Consider the following 21,109-nt stretch of genomic DNA (forward strand, 5'->3'; position numbering starts at 1 on the left):
CAATAATGTTGAAGTTGATGTCAACATAATTTTTCTGTAAGTATGACTCACTTGGTATTTGTTCATCTGTGTATTTCTCTAAAAAAACTCTGAGAGAATTGTTTTCCAATTTCCAAATGGAATTCCAGACACGTCGCCTATTCCTATGCCTTGCACAGATCACTCGAAAACTCAGATTTGCGACTGGAGCCAGCAGTAAATGTAGTGAGGAGACAAGCTTGAGTATTTCGTTTGTGTAGTCTACACCCCAGCGATATCAACATTGACTTCTCTAATTTTAGATAGCCCTTGTCTTCTCCCTCCTCCCCCTCACCCTTTCCAGCTCTCTTTCTAGTCCTACTGTCTCTGCCTCTTCCTTTCTTTATCCCAACTCTCCCCCCCCCCCCCACACATCAGTCTGAAGAGGGTCTCGACCAGACACGTCGCCTATTCCTTCTCTCCATAGATGCTGCCTCACCTGCTGAGTTTCTCCAGCATTTTTGTTTACCTACGATTTTTTTAGCAACTGCAGTTCATTCTTAAATAGATCTTGGAGAAGGCTGAACCAGCGGGCAGCGGCATGAACGAATGAATGACCGACGGTGGCGCCCCCGGTTTCACCCCAGTGGTGGAAATTTTCTTGTAAGTTATACTATGTTCCAACACGTTAATAATAACATTAATATTAATGTGTTAACGTAGAAAACGTAATTGAAATTGACGGCGGCAACGACCCGACTTCGGAGGTTCGGCCGCGGGCCCAGTAGATGACATCGTCTGGAGCTCGCAGGTCATAGGTTGGTGACCTGTTTTTTTGGAGCTCCTACGGCAACAGCTTCTTCTGCTGGACTGGAGGGCGGCAGCTTCGACCACCCTGGGCCGCGGAGATTGAACTGGCCCGTTTGCGAAGCACGGTTGAGCCGCGGGACTAAAGCACCATCACCCGGTGGGGGTCACAACATCGGAGGCCTGAATCGCCTCAGCGCAGAGGGAGAACAAGGAGGGAAGAGACAAAGACTTAAGATTTTTGCCTTCCATCACAGTGAGGAGGTGTCTGGTGAACTCACTGTGGTGCATGTTAAATTTGTGTTTATTGTGTGTTTTGTTACTTTATTATATGTATGACTGCGAGGCAACAAAATTTCGTTCAGACCGAAAGGTCTGAATGACAATAAAGTTTCCAAGATCCAAGAAATCACGGTACAACTAGAGAAAATAGCATGACCTTTGAGCAAAACAGCAAAAAAAGTCTGATTTAGGCACTCGATCGTGAAAAAGGCATTATCCTGGTGAAATCATCATAAAAGGCATGAAAAGGCACATGGCATTTATGGCAAAATCCTGGCTCTACTTATAACCCAATCGGATGAACACTAAATTCTCTACTAATTTTAGGCAAACAACCTCCCACACCTCCACCCTGTCATTTCCTTGTGCCCCACCTGGATGTGCACCCATTCCTCCCTTTCCCCTCCCCCCCCCCCCCCCGCCACACTCCGTCCTCTTCCATCGAAATGTCAATATAAATTGAAATAACGAAAAAACAAATAAAAAATAGTTGACTTTCACTTAAGCTGGTAAAGGGTGGCGGCCATATTTAAATGAACAGTGTCAAGTTAGTTTTGCCCAGTAATGGTTGAGCTGCAAGTCCCTCAGCTTGGTTGCAACAGAGATTGTCAGAGGAGAGACCAAGCATGGAGCTCTGTCCTGCCCTCCAACATTACAGGTACTTTATGCTCTAATACATAAGATGTTATAAACGTATGGACCAACAAGTAGGTCAAAGCTGCCATTTCCATACCAGAGGCAAATACAATTTGTGCCAAATAACAAATACAACTATAGACCAATTGCTAATTAGATACTTTATACAAAACGCATACCGGTTCCTTTCCATCCATTGCTTCCAACCAAAGTTTTCTATTTGCTTCCGACTGAGCCTGTAGTGTTACAATACCTTGTCTAGAAAAGGAAAAGTAACACGGAAGGAAAATTACAATTATTGAAAATGCTCTGGAGAAACTTCACATGATGCACTGAATTTACATTTTTTTTTAATCTCCAACATCAATACCTTTGGATATGATCAAATATGTTTTCTTTTCTGTACAGCGAAGATACACTATCAGACAATAAATAACTCTAAATTATAACAGCATGGGCAGCACGGTGGCACAGCGGTAGAGTTACTGTCTTTCAGCACTTGCAGCGCCGGAGACCCGGGTCCGATCCCCACTATGGGTGCTGTCTGTAAGGAGTTTGTACGTTCTCCCCGTTACCTCATGGGTTTTCTCCGAGATCTTCTGTTTCCTCCCACACTCTAAAGTCGTACAGGTATGTGGGTAAATTGGCTTGGTATATGTAAAAATTGTTCCTAGTGTGTGTAGGATAGTGTTAATATGCGGGGATCGCTGGTCAGCACAGACCCAGTGGGCCAAAGGACCTGTTTCCGCGCTGTATCTGACAGTGTAAAGATTTTCTTATCTTGATGACATATTAATGTCTCCAATGATCCGTTTGGAACCGGCAGGTTTTACACAATGCTCCTCTCTTGAGGTTTTGCTACAAATAGATCGCAGCCAATTTACCATATCCACTCCTACTCTTAAACATAGAAGCTTAGAAAATAGATGCAGGAGTAGGCCATTCGGTCCTTCAGCCATTCAATAAGATCAGGCTGATCATCCAGCTCCTGTACCTGCCTTCTCTCCATACCCCCTGATCCCTTTAGCCACAAGGGCCACATCTAACTCCCTCTTAAATATAGCCAATGAACTGGCCTCAACTACCTTCTGTGGCAGAGAATTCCAGAGATTCACCACTCTCTGTGTGAAAAATGTTTTTCTCATCTCGGTCCTAAAAGATTTCCCCCTTATCCGTAAACTGTGACCCCTTGTTCTGGACTTCCCCAACATCGGGAACAATCTTCCTGCATCTAGCCAGTCCAACCCCTTAAGAATTTTGTAAGTTTCTATAAGTTCCCCCCTCAATCTTCTAAATTCTAGCAAGTACAAGCCGAGTCTATCCAGTCTTCCTTCATATGAAAGTCCTGACATCCCAGGAATCAGTCTGGTGAACCTTCTCTATACCCCCTCTATGGCAAGCATCTCCATGGCTTCAAATCTGCAGACTAGAAACTATAATCATCTTTTTCTTGCAAATGAAACATAAACCAAAGGAATAGTTAGATCTCAAGCCGGGTGTTGAGCAGCCAGGTTGTTGTCTCTGCGTCAATGTCTGCCAGGCCCTGAGCTCCATTTGGTGGGTGGTAGAGCGGGCACCCAGCGATGACATGGTTGGCTGTCTATTGTTCTGCTCCACATTCACAGGCTAGGCTCTGGTGGAGCCCCCATCTCCACATGCTATTTACTGATAAGCACAAGGCAACAGGTACTAGGGCTACTCTTTTCAAGTACTACATTTGTTTCTTTCCATAGCTGGGCACAGTCCATATACCAGAGAAATAACTCCTCACGCTTCATCCACAACAAACATTCTCAACCAAAAGATTCCTGTTGCATTCTCCACTTTCACCCATAAAACCAAATACATGAAATTTGTAAACTGTTTCTCCTCCAATTATCGAGCGCATCCATTCCACATCCTTGTACTTTCCCCTTTTTGGTTGCCCATGAGTTCCAATCCTTTTTAGCACCATCTTCCATGAATCCAATGCCCCTCCTCATTCCCTACTCCTGAGCAGCAAATACCCACTCAGTGACTCAATGGCGACACTGTGTCTCCCTATCTGATTTGGGAATTACATTAAAAATAAAACTCTGGAGAAGATAGCTCATTGCTGGAGAAGATAGACATTTTGAATTCAAATAAAGGTAATTTTAGCATGCTAGTTGGAAAATGATGAGTGTATTGTAGAGATAAATATGCTGGATACAGCTATCATACAGTACCCACTATACTGTAGAGAAAGCCAAGGATGTATATTACTTGAGATTCAGGATCACAAAATCAGGAGGGCAAAAATTGGGATGGCCTTAAAAAACAACAAAAGGAACATCAGGTTGCTTAGAAATAAAACAAATTTAAAAAAATATTTTCGAATAATTAATCTGTAAAACACCATTACAAAATTACCATTGGAATAAAGACGGAATAGGTGACGTTTCAGGTCGAGACCCTTCTTCAGACTGATGTGGGGGGGGGGGGGGGGGGCATTGAGAAGAAAGAAAGAAGCGGAGACAGTAGGTTGTGGGAGAGCCTGGAAGGGGAGGGGAAGGAGGGAGAAAGCAAGGGCGACCTGAAATTGGAGAAGTCAATGTATACACCCCAGTGGTATGAACATTGATTTGAACATGAACAATGCTACAGTAGTGGAATAAAATTACTGGTTTTTTAGGCTGCAATTTACAGTCAATGCCAAGTTATATCCATTGATTTCAAGGAGACAGTTTTATGGTATATATTTAACTTGCCTTTCTACAACTTCAATATCAAAACAGAAGCGCTTGTCAATCGAGTCAGTTTTCCGTCGAATACAAAACTTCAGTTTGAAAATTTCTGAAGCCGTGACAAGACCATTCTATTTAATAAAAGATTAACAAGTCAGACATTTTCATGACATATGCCACACAATTTCAACTTGATTAGATTAAGGTAAATGAATATTTCAGTGTAATGATTTTATCCTTTTTCACATATTTTACAAATCCTATAAGTCTTCATTTATTGAACATGCTTAGTATTTAAATACTTGTATTATATGTGTTTAAATACCTGTAACATTGAAACCATAAGTGGAACTAGACAAGTTGAGAAAACATAATATATCTTTTACTTACAAATGCATTTACATAATCTTGTTAATATATTAAAACAAATTAATGCATTATATGGGATCACCATCAAAAATGACACCACACCACAACTGGAAATATTATGGTAGATGATCAAACTGTGATCAAAAAGCTTAAGGTCAAATTGAAGAAAGTGAGAGGTGGAAAGGTGGATAGATTTTGGAAGGGAAGCACAGGGCGATTTGGGTCAGAATTGATGTAGGGTGGAAAGGTTTTGGAAAAGTAGACACAAAATGCTGAACTCAGCGGGACAGGTAGCATCTCTGGAGAGAAGGAATGGGTGATGTTTCGGGTCGAGGCTCTTCTTCAGGCTTCAGACCCTTCTTCTCGACCTGAAACGTCACCCATTCCTTCTCTCCAGGGACGTCACCCATTCCTTCTCTCCAGAGGTCCCTCCAGTTACTCCAGCATTTTGCAACTATCTTCAATTTAAACCAGCATCTGCAGTTCTTTCCTGCACATAAGGTTTTGGACAAGCTGGTTCAACCTCGGTCATGACCAGAGAGATGGATAGATAGAGTCATTAACTGGAAAGTAGAGCTCCTGTTGGGGGAAGATAATGGATGATGGCACAAAAGGCAGACATTAAAAAGAGAGCATCAATGGTAGATCCTTAGAGACTCCAGAGATAAAGACGGGGTAATCAGAAGAATTATTTGTAGGTTAAGATGATTGTTTGGTTAGAGCTGAATTGATCCTGGTGAGGGTAATCTTACCTACTGGGACAATAGGACAGTACCCTCTATTCAAGGAGAGTAGACAGAAGGAGGAAGAGAGGGGATGATCTATCTTGACTGATAAGTGATTATTCCGTTTTAGGATAATGTTATGGAGACAGAAACAAGGTGTTGTGAGTTAGGCACATATATTACTATAAGACTTCTAGAATATAATTCTGGAAAATAGCATTTTATACTTATTTATGTCAAATCGAATGAATTTACCAATTTCCCCCCTGACTTTGGTTCACATAAGGTCATTGAGAATGCTTTTGTTGCTTTGTCATATGTACAGTAGTGTTTTATCCAGGCAAACCCAAGGGAGCCTAAAATGGAAAGACATGTCAAATGAGTTACATATAAAGGAGCAATACATCTAGGCATATAACCACATTAAGCCTATTTTTTAAATGCGATGACTGAAGAACTAGAATAAAATGAGATTTTTTTAACGAAAATGTAAACAATTATCACAATATTATGTTCATTTCAAAGTAAAAACACTGAATCACAAAGTTTATTATATGTCTTCTCTCTGCCCAAGACATACGTGATAAAGCAATAGATAGCATGTTTTTTCCATTTTAATTACAAAACTAAAATAGGGCCTTCAACACACAACTTATTGCTCTTCCGGGTTAATGGTGTACTTTTACTATACAACAGTAAGTTGTTTCACTCCGAATGGCTCCATACCTTTTATGCAGCATTCAAAAAGACAAGGTCTCTCCAGTCAAATTCTGAATATTTCTACTCGACTTTATGGTACATTATTTGTCACGTGTGCGGAGGTACAGTGAAATTCATTTTTGTATACAGTTCGATGCAAGTATCACAATACACAAGCACATAAAAGTTTTGTCAACTAAACTTGCTAAATAGATTGGCTAATCTTTATTTAACAATCGCTTGGTCTCAATGTGATGTGCTCTAAGATGGTGATAAGATACTCCACCTACCTATCAAATTCATTTATACTGTTCACTTCAACAGCCTGTGATGACCCTGTTTAAAGATGTCTGTACAAAATTCCTCAATTGATTTATTTGTGACTATTTTAACTTGACCTGCAGCTCGGCCTTTCCCACGAGATGAAAAAGTCTTGAATATTTTGATGAATCATGAGTATTTTCATAAGAGGGATGGGGAAAACCAGTGGCCTTGAGCCAAGCAATGTAGGTTTGGGGCTGGGTGTACAGGCAATTGAAGTGGCTGGGAAAGGTTGATGCAGATGAGGATTGGTCTTTGTAAAGTTTCAAGCTGCAAGGGGACCTATATTTGAGCTGTGAAGGATAATTGGCCCATGAGCCTGGTACTGTTCAAGGGTGACAGAAATGCTTAGAGCCTTGGTGGATAGGAAGATGTGGGAGAAGAAATATGGGTTGGACAGGAAGGTGTGGGATGCATCCCAAAGTATCAAAAGATTGCAAGAAAACCATGTAACATTTAGACGCCCCTACTCAGCATTGCATTGCTAAACACCGTTTTCCCAGGAGAGTCCTTTGATGACCGTTTCTGCGACAACTTGGTCGTATTTCTCCCACAATGCAAGACGTTAACCCATGATGCTAAGATGATGTCAGACACATAAGAGTAAACCACGGTACAACTGCATTATTGTATAAAACGTATTGCAGAGTTGAATTTCTAGCCGAAGGAAAGAAAACCTAAAGACACAGAATATTTTAGAAATGCAATTGGTCAAGTAAAAAGTTAGCGAGTTAATGATTGACAAATGCAAGATCAAACATATTTCCCATGTCTTGTACACTTACGCTTCTCCTGCACACAAAGATATCCCTCCATTGTCCACTGTCCAGGTGGTTTGTAATCCTGAGGGGCTGATTTCATCCTCTGCATCAGTCTTTCCACTTCCTGTCTGGTACTTTCAAAATTATTTCTCGTCTTAAATTGAAATTAAATCATGAGAACGCTTGATAACTTGCAACACTTGCATAAAAATCCAAAAACGATGGAATGAACATTAACGGGGGGGTCAACAATGCTCCGTTATTTACACACAAGTTAAACCATGACTCTCAGAGAGCACTATTATATAGCAACATACATTTTTTTACTTGACATGTGCTGCACTATATAAGAAAAAAGCATCTTGTAATCTCCTCCTTCTTCAAATATATTGAAACACTCAAAGTTTCAGTAAAGTTGTCAGTGATTAGATATGATGAAACCAACCAACAGTTGACACTTTTCCTCTAAATTTTCTTCCAAATTTCTAAGAAATCACACAACACACTTTTCTCACTCTCTGTACAGGAGCAGAACCAATAGTTGCATCCTCATCTTTTTCATTTTTCTCAGAAACTTTAGAAACTAAAGAATTGTGTTAACAATCCCTTCAGCATGATGACATAAATCATGACTACACTGAACAAGGGGTCCCTCGTATATGTACATGTCGTACATTAACAAGGGGCCCGGCCACTTTGGTGCATGGGCCCCTTGTATATGTACATGTCGTACATTATGTTACGCATTGTTCCGCTGGCCTTGAGGCACTATTGACAAAATCTATATTACTAAAAGTCTGATCTTGACCACTTCCTGTTGTTCTGTATATTGATTTTAGAAAAAACGCTGCCACTTACAGCTGTGATTTATGCCCACCTTACTCAGAGTCCCCCTCCACTGTGCAGGACAAGAGGATTAGTGTTTAAAAAGGATTGAGATTCTCTCTCCTGAAGGCCATGCCCCTTCCAGAGGGACCATAAAACCCGGAAGTGTTGAGTGCCTCAGTCAGTCTCTGCAAGATGGGGGAGCGAGAGGGTCAAGTCTCTCAGTCTGAGCTGTGAATAACACTGAACACAAGTCTACTAAACTGTTAGTGTGGTTTTACTGACCTTGGGTGCCCTTAATGTGGTTTGAAAATGAAAATGTGGTTGGTTTGAAATAAAGCACAGCAAATGGCTATTGGTGGTGGTTGGTTTGGAATAAAGCACAGCAAATGGCTGTTGGTGGTGGTTGGTTTGGAATAAAGCACAGCAAATGCCACAGCAATATTGGAATTGGTGGGGAGGTGGAATATTGCGTTGGGGACCAGCCCTCCCGTGTGAACATGGGACCCAACGGGTTCCACTTAGTCTAGTGCCATAATAAGACTCTGCCTACATTGCTCATCATTTCTCACTTAATGCTCCTAGTAATCTCTGCAGATAACTGCTTCCAAGGTGTGGAGGGTGCCTATTACATAATAAACATTGTGCAGTACAACATATTACTAGCCCACCACTTCTTGTTATAATCTCTGGGCTTTTAAAACCAAGGTCAACACCACTGATTTCCCTCAATTTTATTCAATCGTTGCAGCTCTTTACGTCACTGATATTTTACCAACACTTTTGTAAATGACGAAATCTTACATTTTGCAGATTGTACTGCAGCTGCTGTTTGTAGGGTGCAAATTCCTGTGCAAGCTCATAACCTTCATGGTAGAAAGTGAATAATCCTTGAAGGAATGCCAGCAGCTGGAGGAAAATAAGCAGATTTTCAAAACACATACAATAATAATAACTCTGTTGAGCAATTACAATCCACAAGATTTGTCCCACACACTAATCTATTAACAAACTCAATCCCAGAATTGAGATACGGGGTAACTGAATTCATATTATATCATCAAATAGTTTAAAAATATATATCTGCAGGCAGAAAACTGCTGGAGAATTTATACTTCCAAACTGTTTACGCTATTCCAGATCTAACTGCTGGCTCGGAAGGTGCTGTAAACATTAATGCAAGAATTAGTTGGCAATTACTTCCACATTTCTGTAGGATATTGTTGTCACTGTGAACCATTCATTTTAACAAGCCAAAGGTCAGGTTTCAAGCACTTTCTCACACATTCCCATGTAGATTAACCCATTACTGAACATTTGGCTATTGACCTCATTTTCCCAGAAGATCTTCCTTCCACAGCCTCATAGTCCTTGACATTTGCACAGTCCATTCAACCTTCAGCCCATAATCAACAATTGGGACTGCCCTAGCCGATCCATTGTTCTTGCCTACTCCTGCCCAACATCATTTATTTCTTCCATCCTAGACTGTATTCTTTCTCCCTTTGCCCACTCACTTCTCACTTACAAATACTACACTTCTGATGCCTTTGACACTGCTTTGACAATTTCCAGTTTCTTGCTCTCAACTAGCTCATCATCATGGATATCAGCCCTCCACACATCCACCCCACACAAGGATCATCTGAATGTTCCTCACATCTTTCTTAAATAGAGACCCAACCAGTCCCCTTTCATTACCACTCTACTTCTTTTGGCCAAACCTATTCTTGCATTTCAAACCTTTGCCTTAAATCTCATTTACATTCTCCAAGTCAACAGCGTGGCAATAGGAACTTGTATGGATCCAAGCTATGCACGTCTCCTCATTAAACACATGGAATCGTTCTTGCTTCAGTCCTAGTTGGGTCCTCCTCATTCAACTACTTTTTTGTTGCATTGAGAAATATATCGGCTCTGCTTCTTGCACTTGTACAGAACTGAAAATGTATCACCTTTGCTGTCAATTTCCTCTCCGCTCACATTTTCTTATGGTCCATTACTGACTCTTTCCATCCCTATCTTAGTAGTAAGTTATAAGCCCACTGACTCCCACAGCTATAAGACTCCCACCACTATCGTGGCCCAACTCTTCACATCCTACTTCCTGGAAGGACTCCATTATTTCCTCCTAATTTCTCTGTTTCTGTCATCTCTAGTCTGATGACAAAACATTATGCATATCAGTGCCATAAATGTATCTTCCTTTCTCCATGTTGTGGTTTTCCCACTATCATTGTTAATCAGTGGTCTCAACGTGTTTCCTCCATTTCCTGAACTCCTGTTCTAACTCTTGTCTCCCAACCAAAAGACCTCCCCCTGGCCCTCAACTTCCAAATGTGACAACATATAACCAACCCAACTGAACATTGCCATTAGTTTCCTCCATTTACAAACGGGATACACCACCAGACATATCTTTCCCACTACTCCCCTTTCAGCTTCTCAATGGGACTATTTCTTCTGTGACTCCATCTCCACGAGCCACTCCCCTTCTCTCATCACTTTACCATGTAACTGTGGGAAAAGCAACACCAGTCCTTTTACTTCATTTCTTCCCACCTACCCTGAACTCAGAGTAGCCTGGCATTAATTATTTGTCTTCCTCCACTCCCACCTCCCTGTCTTGACCTCCTGTGTGGCTTTAATAATACTCAAAGAAACAACACTTCATCCTTAGGCTGGGTGTGACCTAATATTTGATCTAATAATTTCGGATAACCACTCAATTTTCTTTTCATTGATGCATCTTTCCAAAGCTGCCTTCTCGATTGAAAATGTTTTTCCTCATCTCAGTCCTAAATGGCCTACCCCTTATTCTTAAACTGTGACCCCTGGTTCTGGACTCCCCCAACATCGGGAACATTTTTCCTTAGTCTGTCAGCACCACTGTTTGAAAACATGTGCAAAATTAGGAAGTAGTGTTTCTAATCGTAACTGCATTTAGTTATATAAACTAAATCAGAATAACACGGGCATTGTTCCTTATGATGCACCCTGGCACCTCCCCAATTTACAAGTTGCACGTCACCAAGATACACTGAGCTTTCAATTCATGGTGCATTTTAGCTTCTGATATCTAAAGAAAAATGAAGGAATGAATGAATAAAATTGTGGTGCATTGTTTTTAACAGAATTTTCAACAGCCTCAATGTTACATTTGAAAATATTTGCAAGTTTCCACAAACAGTAACTTTAATGAATCTGCTAAATAATCTCCCTGGAGCAAAATGTACTGGCTCTTTTCCTTGTTTCTGCTTTCGCATCTTGGTTATGCTTTTGAAATGGTAATTAGGGGTTTAGTTTACTGGCTAATCTTTAAGTGTGGAACTCAGCAATGCAGTTCTACCTCAGTAATCTGTGAGGTAGCTAACTAAAAGGTGGCACAGTGTAGAGTGGCACAGCTGGCAGACCTGCAGCCCCACAGCGTTGGAGATCTGGGTTCAACCCTGATCTCCGGTGCTGGCTGTGGGAAGTTTGCATGTTCTTCTTGTGTTTCCCCCAGGTTCCCCTGTTTTCCTCCCACATCCCAAGGACGTGCAGTTTTGTAGGTTAATTAGTTTTTGTAAATTGTCCCTCAGGTGTAGGATAGAACTAGTGCATGGCTGATCATTGGTCAACGTGGACTTGGTGTGCCGTAGGTTCTGTATGTAGGTCAAACCTTGTGTGGGTTTATTGATCAATTGGCTTCTGTAAATTACTCTAATGCGGGAGCGCCTGAGAAAGTGGGACAACTAAGAACTGGTGTGAACGGGTGAGTGATGTTCAGCATAAACTCGGTGGGATGAATCTCTAGATTAAACTGAATTATGTATTCAAGTCCTGAAGTGGATGTGAATCTATAACTTTTTTAGTTTGACAAATAAGTTCAATAGAAGTGCATTCAATGTAAGTTGAATAGAGTTTTGCTTTAGAAAAATCCTCAGCGTCTTCATGGGTTGATGGTAACCCTGTAATTTCAGAATCCCTTGAGATGGAAAATAACAATTATGGAGAGTTGTCTGAGCTCCACAAATAAGGTCGTCAGTAATAGATAATTAAATGAACTACAGCTATAAGCATTTTCCTGGAAAAAATATCCAGTTGTCATTTAAGAATGCATCTGGTTATTCAGAAACACCACTCAAAGCAAATAAATGCCAAATCAAAGTGCTATAATACCACTGGAGGGCAGTATAGACAACCTTTCTACAACCAAAATCCAATACAATAATCACCTTAGTTCTTTAAATGTTCAGTGCATTATCAATTAATTTCAGTTTACAAATCCCACCACTTACAAACTAGTCTAAAACAATCAAGACCAAGCTGACACGTGTAGGAAGGAATCGCAGATGCTGGTTTAAACCAAAGATAGACACAGAAAGCTGGAGTAACTCAGCGGGACAGACAGAAGAAGGATCTCAACGCGAAACGTCATCTATTCCTTTTCTCCAGAGATGCTGTCTGACCCACTGAGTTACTCCAGCTTTTTGTGTCTATTCAAACAGACACATGGTCTGTGGTTAGCGGTTCTCAGCATCCAGCCACTCACAGGCCTGGGTTTAACCAGTGCTGCTGAAGATTGGAGGGAGCCGGATGTGGTGTCAGTGCATCTAACACTCTGCTCTAGTGATCAACTCCAGCTGATTATTTTGTATCCAGCGGCATTATCATGGGGAATTCAAATCTGGAATCCACTGCCCATCATTTCTGCCTAGGAACAAAAGTTCAGCTGGGTATTCCATTTTATTATCTATCTAATCATTGTTTCAATGAACTGAATTTAAAATACATACTTTCAAATGGTTCCATAGTCTGTAAATGTGCCTCTATAATGGGAGAAATGTGACTTTTACAACCCCTCACACAGACTTTAACATGAGGTATTTTTCCACAGCTGCCAAAGCCTGTCAGGACTTTGTGGAGGAGGGATCTTGGTGATATGGCAACAAAGGCCTTTCTGCCCTAATCTGGGTCTGCAGTCCCAGCACAGTTGAACATTTGCATCCAGACCAAGTAGAGAAGCTAAACTACACAGCAAGCTGAATCATAACTTGTATTTTAAAAATCTGGAGCTTAAACTGGTGAAATAGTTCAGGAATAAAAAGTTATTACATTAAATCTGCAAATCTTCCATGGCATAGTTCACTGTCAATTGAGGAATATTCTGTTTCTTTGGGGTTAGGAAGAAACAAAATTACCACATATACTCTCAATCCTCCTCTGGCATTCAAATAAATCCCCGTGGGTTTAAATTCCTGCCATAAACCTTAATATCTCCATCCCTTCAGTCCTGAAAGCCCCAATTGCTGTTACGTTAACAAACCCAGGAAAAAAAACATGCTTTACTACCTTTTTGTGACATTAAATAAACATTGGAGGTCAACATAAACCTCATTAGTGGAAATCAAATAAAATAAATCAAAACAAATAAAGACTTGTGTGAGAATTGGAAGGGGAATTAAAATGGTTAACAACCAAGAGCTCCAGTAAGGCGTGGCAGACAGAGCACAAGTGTTCAGCACAATAGTTGCCTACTCTATGCTTGGTCTCATCAATATAAAGCAGCAACAGTTGGGATGATTAAAGTAAACCAACAGACAAACTAAAAGAGGAAAAAGTTAAAAGTTCCTACAATAAACAATCACTGCAAATGGAAATTAAAAATATTTTGGCGACTATATTCAAAAATCTCTGAGGCTTGCAACCAACTAAACCTTCAAGTGAATTCGATGCTTCTTCACATCTGTAGAAATGTCGGAAATGTGTGTCCAATCACACTGCATGACACTTTAATTAGACCAAAATGAAAACAATACGTTGAATTACATGTTTTAAATATGAACAGGAAATTTCAAAAATCTGCTAAGTAAAGATTTTTTTTCAAAAGCCTATCTTACATTGGAAAAGTAGTTACCAGAGAAGAACACACAATAAATCAACTGTAACATCAAGAATATCTTCTGTGCTTAATCAGGAACCTAACAGACTGGACCACCACTTAAAAATACTCAATGGTAGAAAAGTTTTTAAAAAACGGGGCAGATAACTAAATTGATGGGATGCACTCTTATAGAACATAAAAGAGTAGAACACAAGAACAGGCTCACAATATCTGTGCTGAACATGATGCCAGGACCAACTCTTGTTTGCCTGCACATAATCCATATACCTCCATTCCTTATATATCAGTATGCCCATCTAAAAGCCTCTTAAATAAATGTCACTATCATATCTGGGGGTAAGGAGGCAGCGACCCAAAGGTGAGATGCCAGAGTTCCCCCCTCCACCACCGGTGTCGCCGATGCACTCCACCTTAGAAGCAACATCAGGTGAGAGGGGAGCGAGCCCCATGGTGACCGAGGGGGCAGACTGAAACACAAAGTGCTGGAATAACCAAGCTGACTGAATCAGTCTGAGGAAGTCCCGATGTCAACTATCTGTGTTCTCCAGAGATCCTGACCCGCTGAATTACTCCAGCACTTTGTGACTATTCAGTGGGTGAAGAAGGGCTCGCTGGCGCACCTTGCGAGTCAGGAGTGATGTTGGAAACCGGGGCTGTAAACGGCCGGAGAAACGGTGAGACCTGGCGGTGGTCTGGGCAGGTCTGTCCACTATATCTGACATCTGTTATGTATAAGGGTGTCCTTAAAACAAGGGTTTACTGTATTGTCATTGCGAAACTGTTAGGAGAGAAGATTGAGACCATTCTTTCACGGCGGGAAAGACACTTGCTACTCGCAACGCCATCTGTGGCTGCTCATGGAATTTCAATTGAGCTCTTGTAATTTTGTCCAGATTATAGGGGTTGACAGACCATCAGTTACTGGAAAAATCGGTGTTCACAAACAGTAGAGGTTCCAACATAAATTGCTGTGGAACTCCACTGTTTACAGTCCTTCCAGCACAACCCTCTGCCTATCAGTAAGCCTGTTCTAAATCCATATGACTAAGTCACTGATAACCCCATGCATTTTAATCTTCTGGATCAGTTTACGATGGAGGACTTTGTCTTTCTTCAATAAACTCTTTCTGCAACAGCAATCCAGCAATTCATGCAGAAGAACTTAACCAACAAACTGAAATATGTTCTTCAAGTTGCAAGCTACTTGCTTTAAACTGCAAAGGAATTCCGTTTAATAAATTCCCATTAGTAACCAGAGAAATTGTATTCTAATGTTTCCAATTACTTTGGGTGAACAGAGGAAGAAAAATCTATAAATTACACATGCATTTCTAAATATGCATCACATTTATAACCATGTGATTTATTCAAGACTTTCAGATAGAACCACCTATACAGACTAACGATCTGTTCCCCTTTCCACTTATTCTTTAAGCAGATATTTAGTTTCAACTAAATAACATGATTGAAGATGACTCCTGCATTTTCATACTTGCAGATGGGCATTGGGGAAAGTTTTGTTTTGTATCATAGAATGCACCTTAGCCCTAAGCATAAGCCTAGAAATTCTTTGGCCCTGAAAGGGCACATTAAACAGCCACCACTGCCCTGCAAAACACCATGCCCAAAAGAAACAAGCCTTGGAGTTGGATTGAGCAACTGGATTATGGCACAAACACTAAAAACAGGACCATGTGGCCTAAGTAACGGCTGAAGGGTGAGGTGTAAAGGGAAGAGAGTGGAGAGTATTGTATTAAAGACCACAAAGGTTAGTGCAGGGCATCTCAGGGTAATTATTGTTTCAATGACCTTGATTTGTTGTTTCTTCAATGGTTGATCCAGATTTTATGACTTAAATCACAAATTTCACCCGGAGCTGTTGCCCTTTATCTACATAAGTGAGCAAAAGTTTGAGAATCTTGTGTGAAGACAGAATTCCTGAAATTATCAACAATTCTGTGCCCTCCCATATAACTTCCTTGTAAACAAAAATTTCCTTGCAAACATTTAGCAGCACATAAACTAGAAAACTTGCCAAATAAAACTGTCTCCAGTGGGTCCATTGATTTCAAAGGAAAGATATGGCAGTGGGCAAAAGCACAAGCAATTCATTTTTAAGTCCATTTAATTTGATTTACATATTTTGGGGGGTAGAGTCCATCAACGTTGGTCAGAAAGGCAATGAATTGTACTGGATCTCACTCATCAGCTGGCTTCCAATCAGGAGATAATGCTGATTCTATTCCAAGAAAATCTGGGCCAATTCAACATGAGTACTTTAATGCATGACTTTGATGCATTTATAAACTCTTCAGATACAGGCAGCAAACTAGGCTTTAAAGGTAATATGTCCACGTTTTTCTTCCTGGATAAGGGTTCACCCAAATTCAACCAGAGCAGAGATGGAAAACAGTTAACTTTGCACTCAATTGAACTTAAAGAAACCATCGAAATAAAATAATTGGATAAATCAAGTTGACATTGACAAGTTAAGCAAGGATTCATACTTGTCCACCATTTTTTACAAGAAAATTATCAATAAACATGTTATATTTTTTAAATGTTAATACTGTTGTATTTTATCGGAATTAAATATAATTAAAGAAATTCAAGGCCCTTTTATTCTTTAAAAAGCAATTTAAATAGTTGAATTGCAAATATTTAAAATTCCGTAGTCAAAGATGTAGCCAACAGGCAACAGCAGAAAAAGAGAAATGCTGGAATATCGTTCGACTGAAACCCCCAATGTTGAGAGGTTCTCTCAAGGTTAGGAAATTATGGAGCATTAACTTACAGGTTCAACAAATTCAAACTTCTTTTTCTCCTGGACTTCTTGAACTTTGAACACATATTCCAACGAAGCTTCATAAAAATTCTGCCGTTCCTTGTCAACCTGTGCGTCGGCCTACAAAAAGAAAGAATTTGTACTTTGTTCTTATACCACTTTGATTTAACTTAAAAGCTCATCATAGGAAATAAGCATTCACGGAATCATTATCTCAAGGAGGTCATGCATTTCAGATTAATGCATTCTAATTCACGCCATCTTAAATCAATCATCAATCTCATTTCCCTGCTCATTAATCATTGGCCTTCAAGAATTTTTTCTTTGGGTGCCTGTCATCTTAAAAATTCTGATTGTTTCCACCTCTATTCAAGTAGTAATGGTCAGATCATAACTACAGTACTTATATAAAAATGTTTTTATGCAAGTAGTTATGATCTGAAAGTTACTACTTGAATAGTATTTCCCTTGTGTCTTTTGCCAAATACTTTTAATTTGTCCTCAATAGTCTTGAACCTTCAGTTACTGGAAACACCATCCTGGTATTTGCCTCAGCTAATCCAATTATGGCCCGGTGCCTCTCGCTAGCTTCTTATCACCAAGCAGCCCCTCAAGTCTTACCTTTCAGCTGGAATATCTAATTTCTGGAAATCAAGTTAAAAAATGTAATTATTTTCTCAACTCCTTCGAACAATTAAAGTGAGGTGATGTTAATCGGACTCCATTGGAGAGCTTATATGAGCTCAGCATTCCTTGTCTTGGCAATCTTTCCCTTAAGCTTCAATAACCACTCCTGCTACTTTGAGACATGTAGACATGTACAAGGAAATCCACAAAAAAACTACACACAGCTAAAATCTAAAATAAAAGCAGAAAAACACAGGAAATACCTAATTGCTCAAGGCACATCTATGGGAAGAGAAACACAGTTAACTTGCGTAGGAAGGAACTGCAGATGCTGGTTTAAATCAAAGGTAGACCCAAAATGCTGGAGTAACTCAGCGAGACGGACAGCATCTCTGAAGAGAAGGTATGGGTGACGTTTCGAGTCGAAATCAGTCTCAAGAAGGGTCTCGAAACGAAACATCACCCATTCCTTCTCTCCAGAGATGCTGCTTGCCCTGCTGAGTTACTCCAGCATTTTGTGTCTATCTCCAACATAGTTAACTTGTTGAGTCAAAGATGCCAAGCTCAACCTGTCAGCTTTTCTTTTCCTTTGTTCCCCTCTGGAAGTGAAGAACATTTCTAACCTGTCCTCCTCTTTGCTGGGCATGTTGCACTCTCACTTTCTTTTATTCACCTTCTCACACTCTAATTGTTCCCATTCAATCACTGACCAGATAACTTTGTTTCCTGTTGATGCCATGACCGTCCCAGTTTCACCCTATCAGAGACACCTTCCTTCCCCCACCTTCAGTATGAAGCTTTCTTCAATGTCTGTATATATCAGAGGGTGAATTCCTGCTCTTAGGGCAAGAGAGAATTGTTCAATTAACATTGGGATAATCAGAAGCTCCCTCACCCCCAGTAATTAAGAATGTTGGAGAAATTTACATTTTTCCAATAAATACTTGTACTTCAAGCTCCACAAAAAATACTCCCTGTAAAGACAATGGTTTTCTTACCTCTTGTAAATGTGCTTCTTTTTTCCTTGATGATAAATTCAAATGTTTCTCCAATATAGAGTAGTATTTCTCACTTTCTTTGTCAAACTTCTTCTTTCCATCCTAAAAAAAATATATACATTTTGAGCAAATACTCAAGTTACCTCTGAAATAATTTGTCATGGACATTTAATTGGTGAATTGCTTTTAGTCCGTTCACTTAATTTTGGTATTTGGCTGGAGAAAGTCAATTCTAATTTCTGAGTAGAATAGGAAAACAAATGACAGTAATAATGGAAAGTATATTGTTTGTTTGACAATAATATGATTGATCAATAATAATGGAATATTTACCCAAATTGGATAATACTAGCTCACTGAAAGCTATTTATTCTTTGAATATGTACTGTAGATCCATAAAGCGATGCTGAATAATGTTTGCAATTAAAAATCCGTTTTAACTTCATTAACTGAGCAACACTTTAAACTTTGTCTCTTAAATCAAGCACTCATTCACATATTAGTTACCAATATGAAATAAAAGCTAAATTAATAAAAAATAAAAATTAGTTCCATAAAATAACATTTTATTGCCAACATAAGATTTTCTTCAACATTTTGACATTTAATAATTTGGCTCAACGACAATAATTCTTTACATATGGATTATATTATAAATGAAACCAAAACTTGATATTAAAAAGTAATTACTCTTCACCCTACAGCTGCTTGGGATTTTCATGTTTTAATCGCACCAAATCCACCAATAAAATCAAAATAGAATAGACTCAAAATAATTCATCTATCTGGGAATTTTATGGCTTCAATCAAAATAAGGGGAAAACAGAGGCAGATAACTAAATAGATGGGATGTACTCTTATAGAACACAAAACACAAATCTCCCTCTACCCTAACATCAGTCTGAAGAAGGGTATCGACCCGAAACGTCACCCTTCTCTCCAGAGTTGCTGCCTGTCCCGTTGCGTTACTCCAGCATTTTGTGTCTATCCCTGCCTATCCAAGAGTCTCATGAATGTCACTACAGTATCTGCCTCAAACACCACACCCCAGCAGCGTATTCTAGGCTCTCACCACTCTGTGCAAAAAAAAAGCTGCCACACACGTTTCCTTTACATTTACCCTTCTCCCCTTAAAGTTATGCCTTCTACTATTTGATATTTCCATTCTGTGAAAAAGATTTGAACATCTATCGCATCTATGGCTTTCATAATTTGGCGTACTTCTATCAGGTGTTCCCACAATCTCCAGCATTCAACAGCAAACGATCCAAGTCTGTCCAAACACCACCTGTAGTGAATATCTCCTAATTCAGGCATCATTCTGGTAAAACTCATCTGCATCTTGTCCACAGCCTCCACATATTTTCCCCCTCAACCCCATTCTCCTGCCTTCCCCCCATAACCCTCAACACCTGTACTAATCAAGAATATATTAACCTCTGCCTTAAAAAATAGCCATTGACTTGGCCTCCATAGTCTTCTGTGGTAATGCATTCCACAGATTCACCACCCTCTCAACCACTGAAATCAGGTGAACAGACCCATAGTTTCCACTCTTCTGCTTGGGAAGGAGGGTGTCTGCAGAGCTCACCGTCAGCACAGGATCACCACAAGGCTGCTGTCTCAGTCCCAAACTTTTCACCCTGTACACACACGACTGTGTCTCCACCCAGGAAAATACCATCATTATTAAGTATGCGGATGATACCACCATCCTGGGCCTCATCAAGGGGGGGGACGAGTCGGGCTACAGGAGTCTGGTGAACGACATTCTTGCCTATGGTGAGGTGAACGACCTAAGCCTCAACACAGACAAGACAAGAGAAATAATAATGGACTTCAGAAAAAATCCACCCCCCCTGCAACCCCTCATCATCAAGGGGATTGTGGTGGAGAGGGCTGACAGTTACAGATACCTGGGATTACAAGTAACATCAGATCTGAACTGGACTTTGAACACTGCAGCCACAGTGAAAAAAGCCCAGCAGAGACTGTACTTCATCAGGCTGCTCAGAAAAGCTGGTCTGCACTGTCGCCCTCTCACCCAGGTCTACAAAGGACTGATAGAGAGCATCCTCACCACAGGCATCACGGTGTGGTATGGAAACACCACACAGACAGAGAGGAAGGCTCTGCAAAGAGTCATAAAGACTGCAGAGAGGATTATCAGAACGGAACTCCCCTCCATGGACACAATTTACACACAGCGCTGTCAAAAAAGAGCAGAGAGAATCATCAGAGACACACTATATCCAGCTCACTCCCTGCTCAAACACAAAAACTGCACATACAACCTCAGGCACAGACGAGCAGACAGTATCGCCACAAACAGAACACGCTTTTTTAAGAGCTTCTTCCCTGCAACAGTGAGACTCTTGGCCAAAACAAAACAAAATGAACTGATGTCCTGATATAGGGTTTGTGCAAGTTACAATGCTCTCACTTTCCCCTTTATATAGGGTTTTAGGCATTTTCTTTTTTTTATTTCTAGAGTAGTATATGTTTTTATAGATTATGTGTCTTCTGTGTGTCTTTTTAATTTTTAATTTGACTTGACTTGACTCTCTGAATAACCGCACAAGAGTTCCTATGTGTGTAAGCACAAATGGCAAATAAAGTTTTTGACCTTTGACCTTGACCTCCCTTCTTGAACAGCAGATCCAAACTGATTCAAGAATAGTCGAAAATGTTGGCAGGTCAGCTAAACATAACAGCACAGAGTCT

At 40.2% G+C, this 21,109-nt stretch overlaps 1 protein-coding gene across 1 annotated transcript in view; it reads right to left on the bottom strand.

Moving 5' to 3' along the window:
* arhgap42 (Rho GTPase activating protein 42) overlaps nt 1-21,109 on the bottom strand; it is a 254,861-nt gene that overhangs the window by 47,031 nt on the left and 186,721 nt on the right. The window contains exons 5-11 of the mRNA XM_033022363.1: nt 18,386-18,487; nt 16,770-16,880; nt 8,893-8,997; nt 7,288-7,417; nt 5,738-5,838; nt 4,413-4,519; nt 1,863-1,941 (exon numbers count right to left, since the gene is read on the bottom strand). Of these exons, the coding sequence (XP_032878254.1) occupies nt 1,863-1,941; nt 4,413-4,519; nt 5,738-5,838; nt 7,288-7,417; nt 8,893-8,997; nt 16,770-16,880; nt 18,386-18,487 (735 nt within the window). The remainder of the gene's footprint in view (nt 1-1,862; nt 1,942-4,412; nt 4,520-5,737; nt 5,839-7,287; nt 7,418-8,892; nt 8,998-16,769; nt 16,881-18,385; nt 18,488-21,109) is intronic.

The sequence above is a fragment of the Amblyraja radiata genome, chromosome 6 (genome assembly GCF_010909765.2).
Source record: "Amblyraja radiata isolate CabotCenter1 chromosome 6, sAmbRad1.1.pri, whole genome shotgun sequence".
NCBI classification, from domain to species: Eukaryota; Metazoa; Chordata; class Chondrichthyes; order Rajiformes; family Rajidae; genus Amblyraja; species Amblyraja radiata.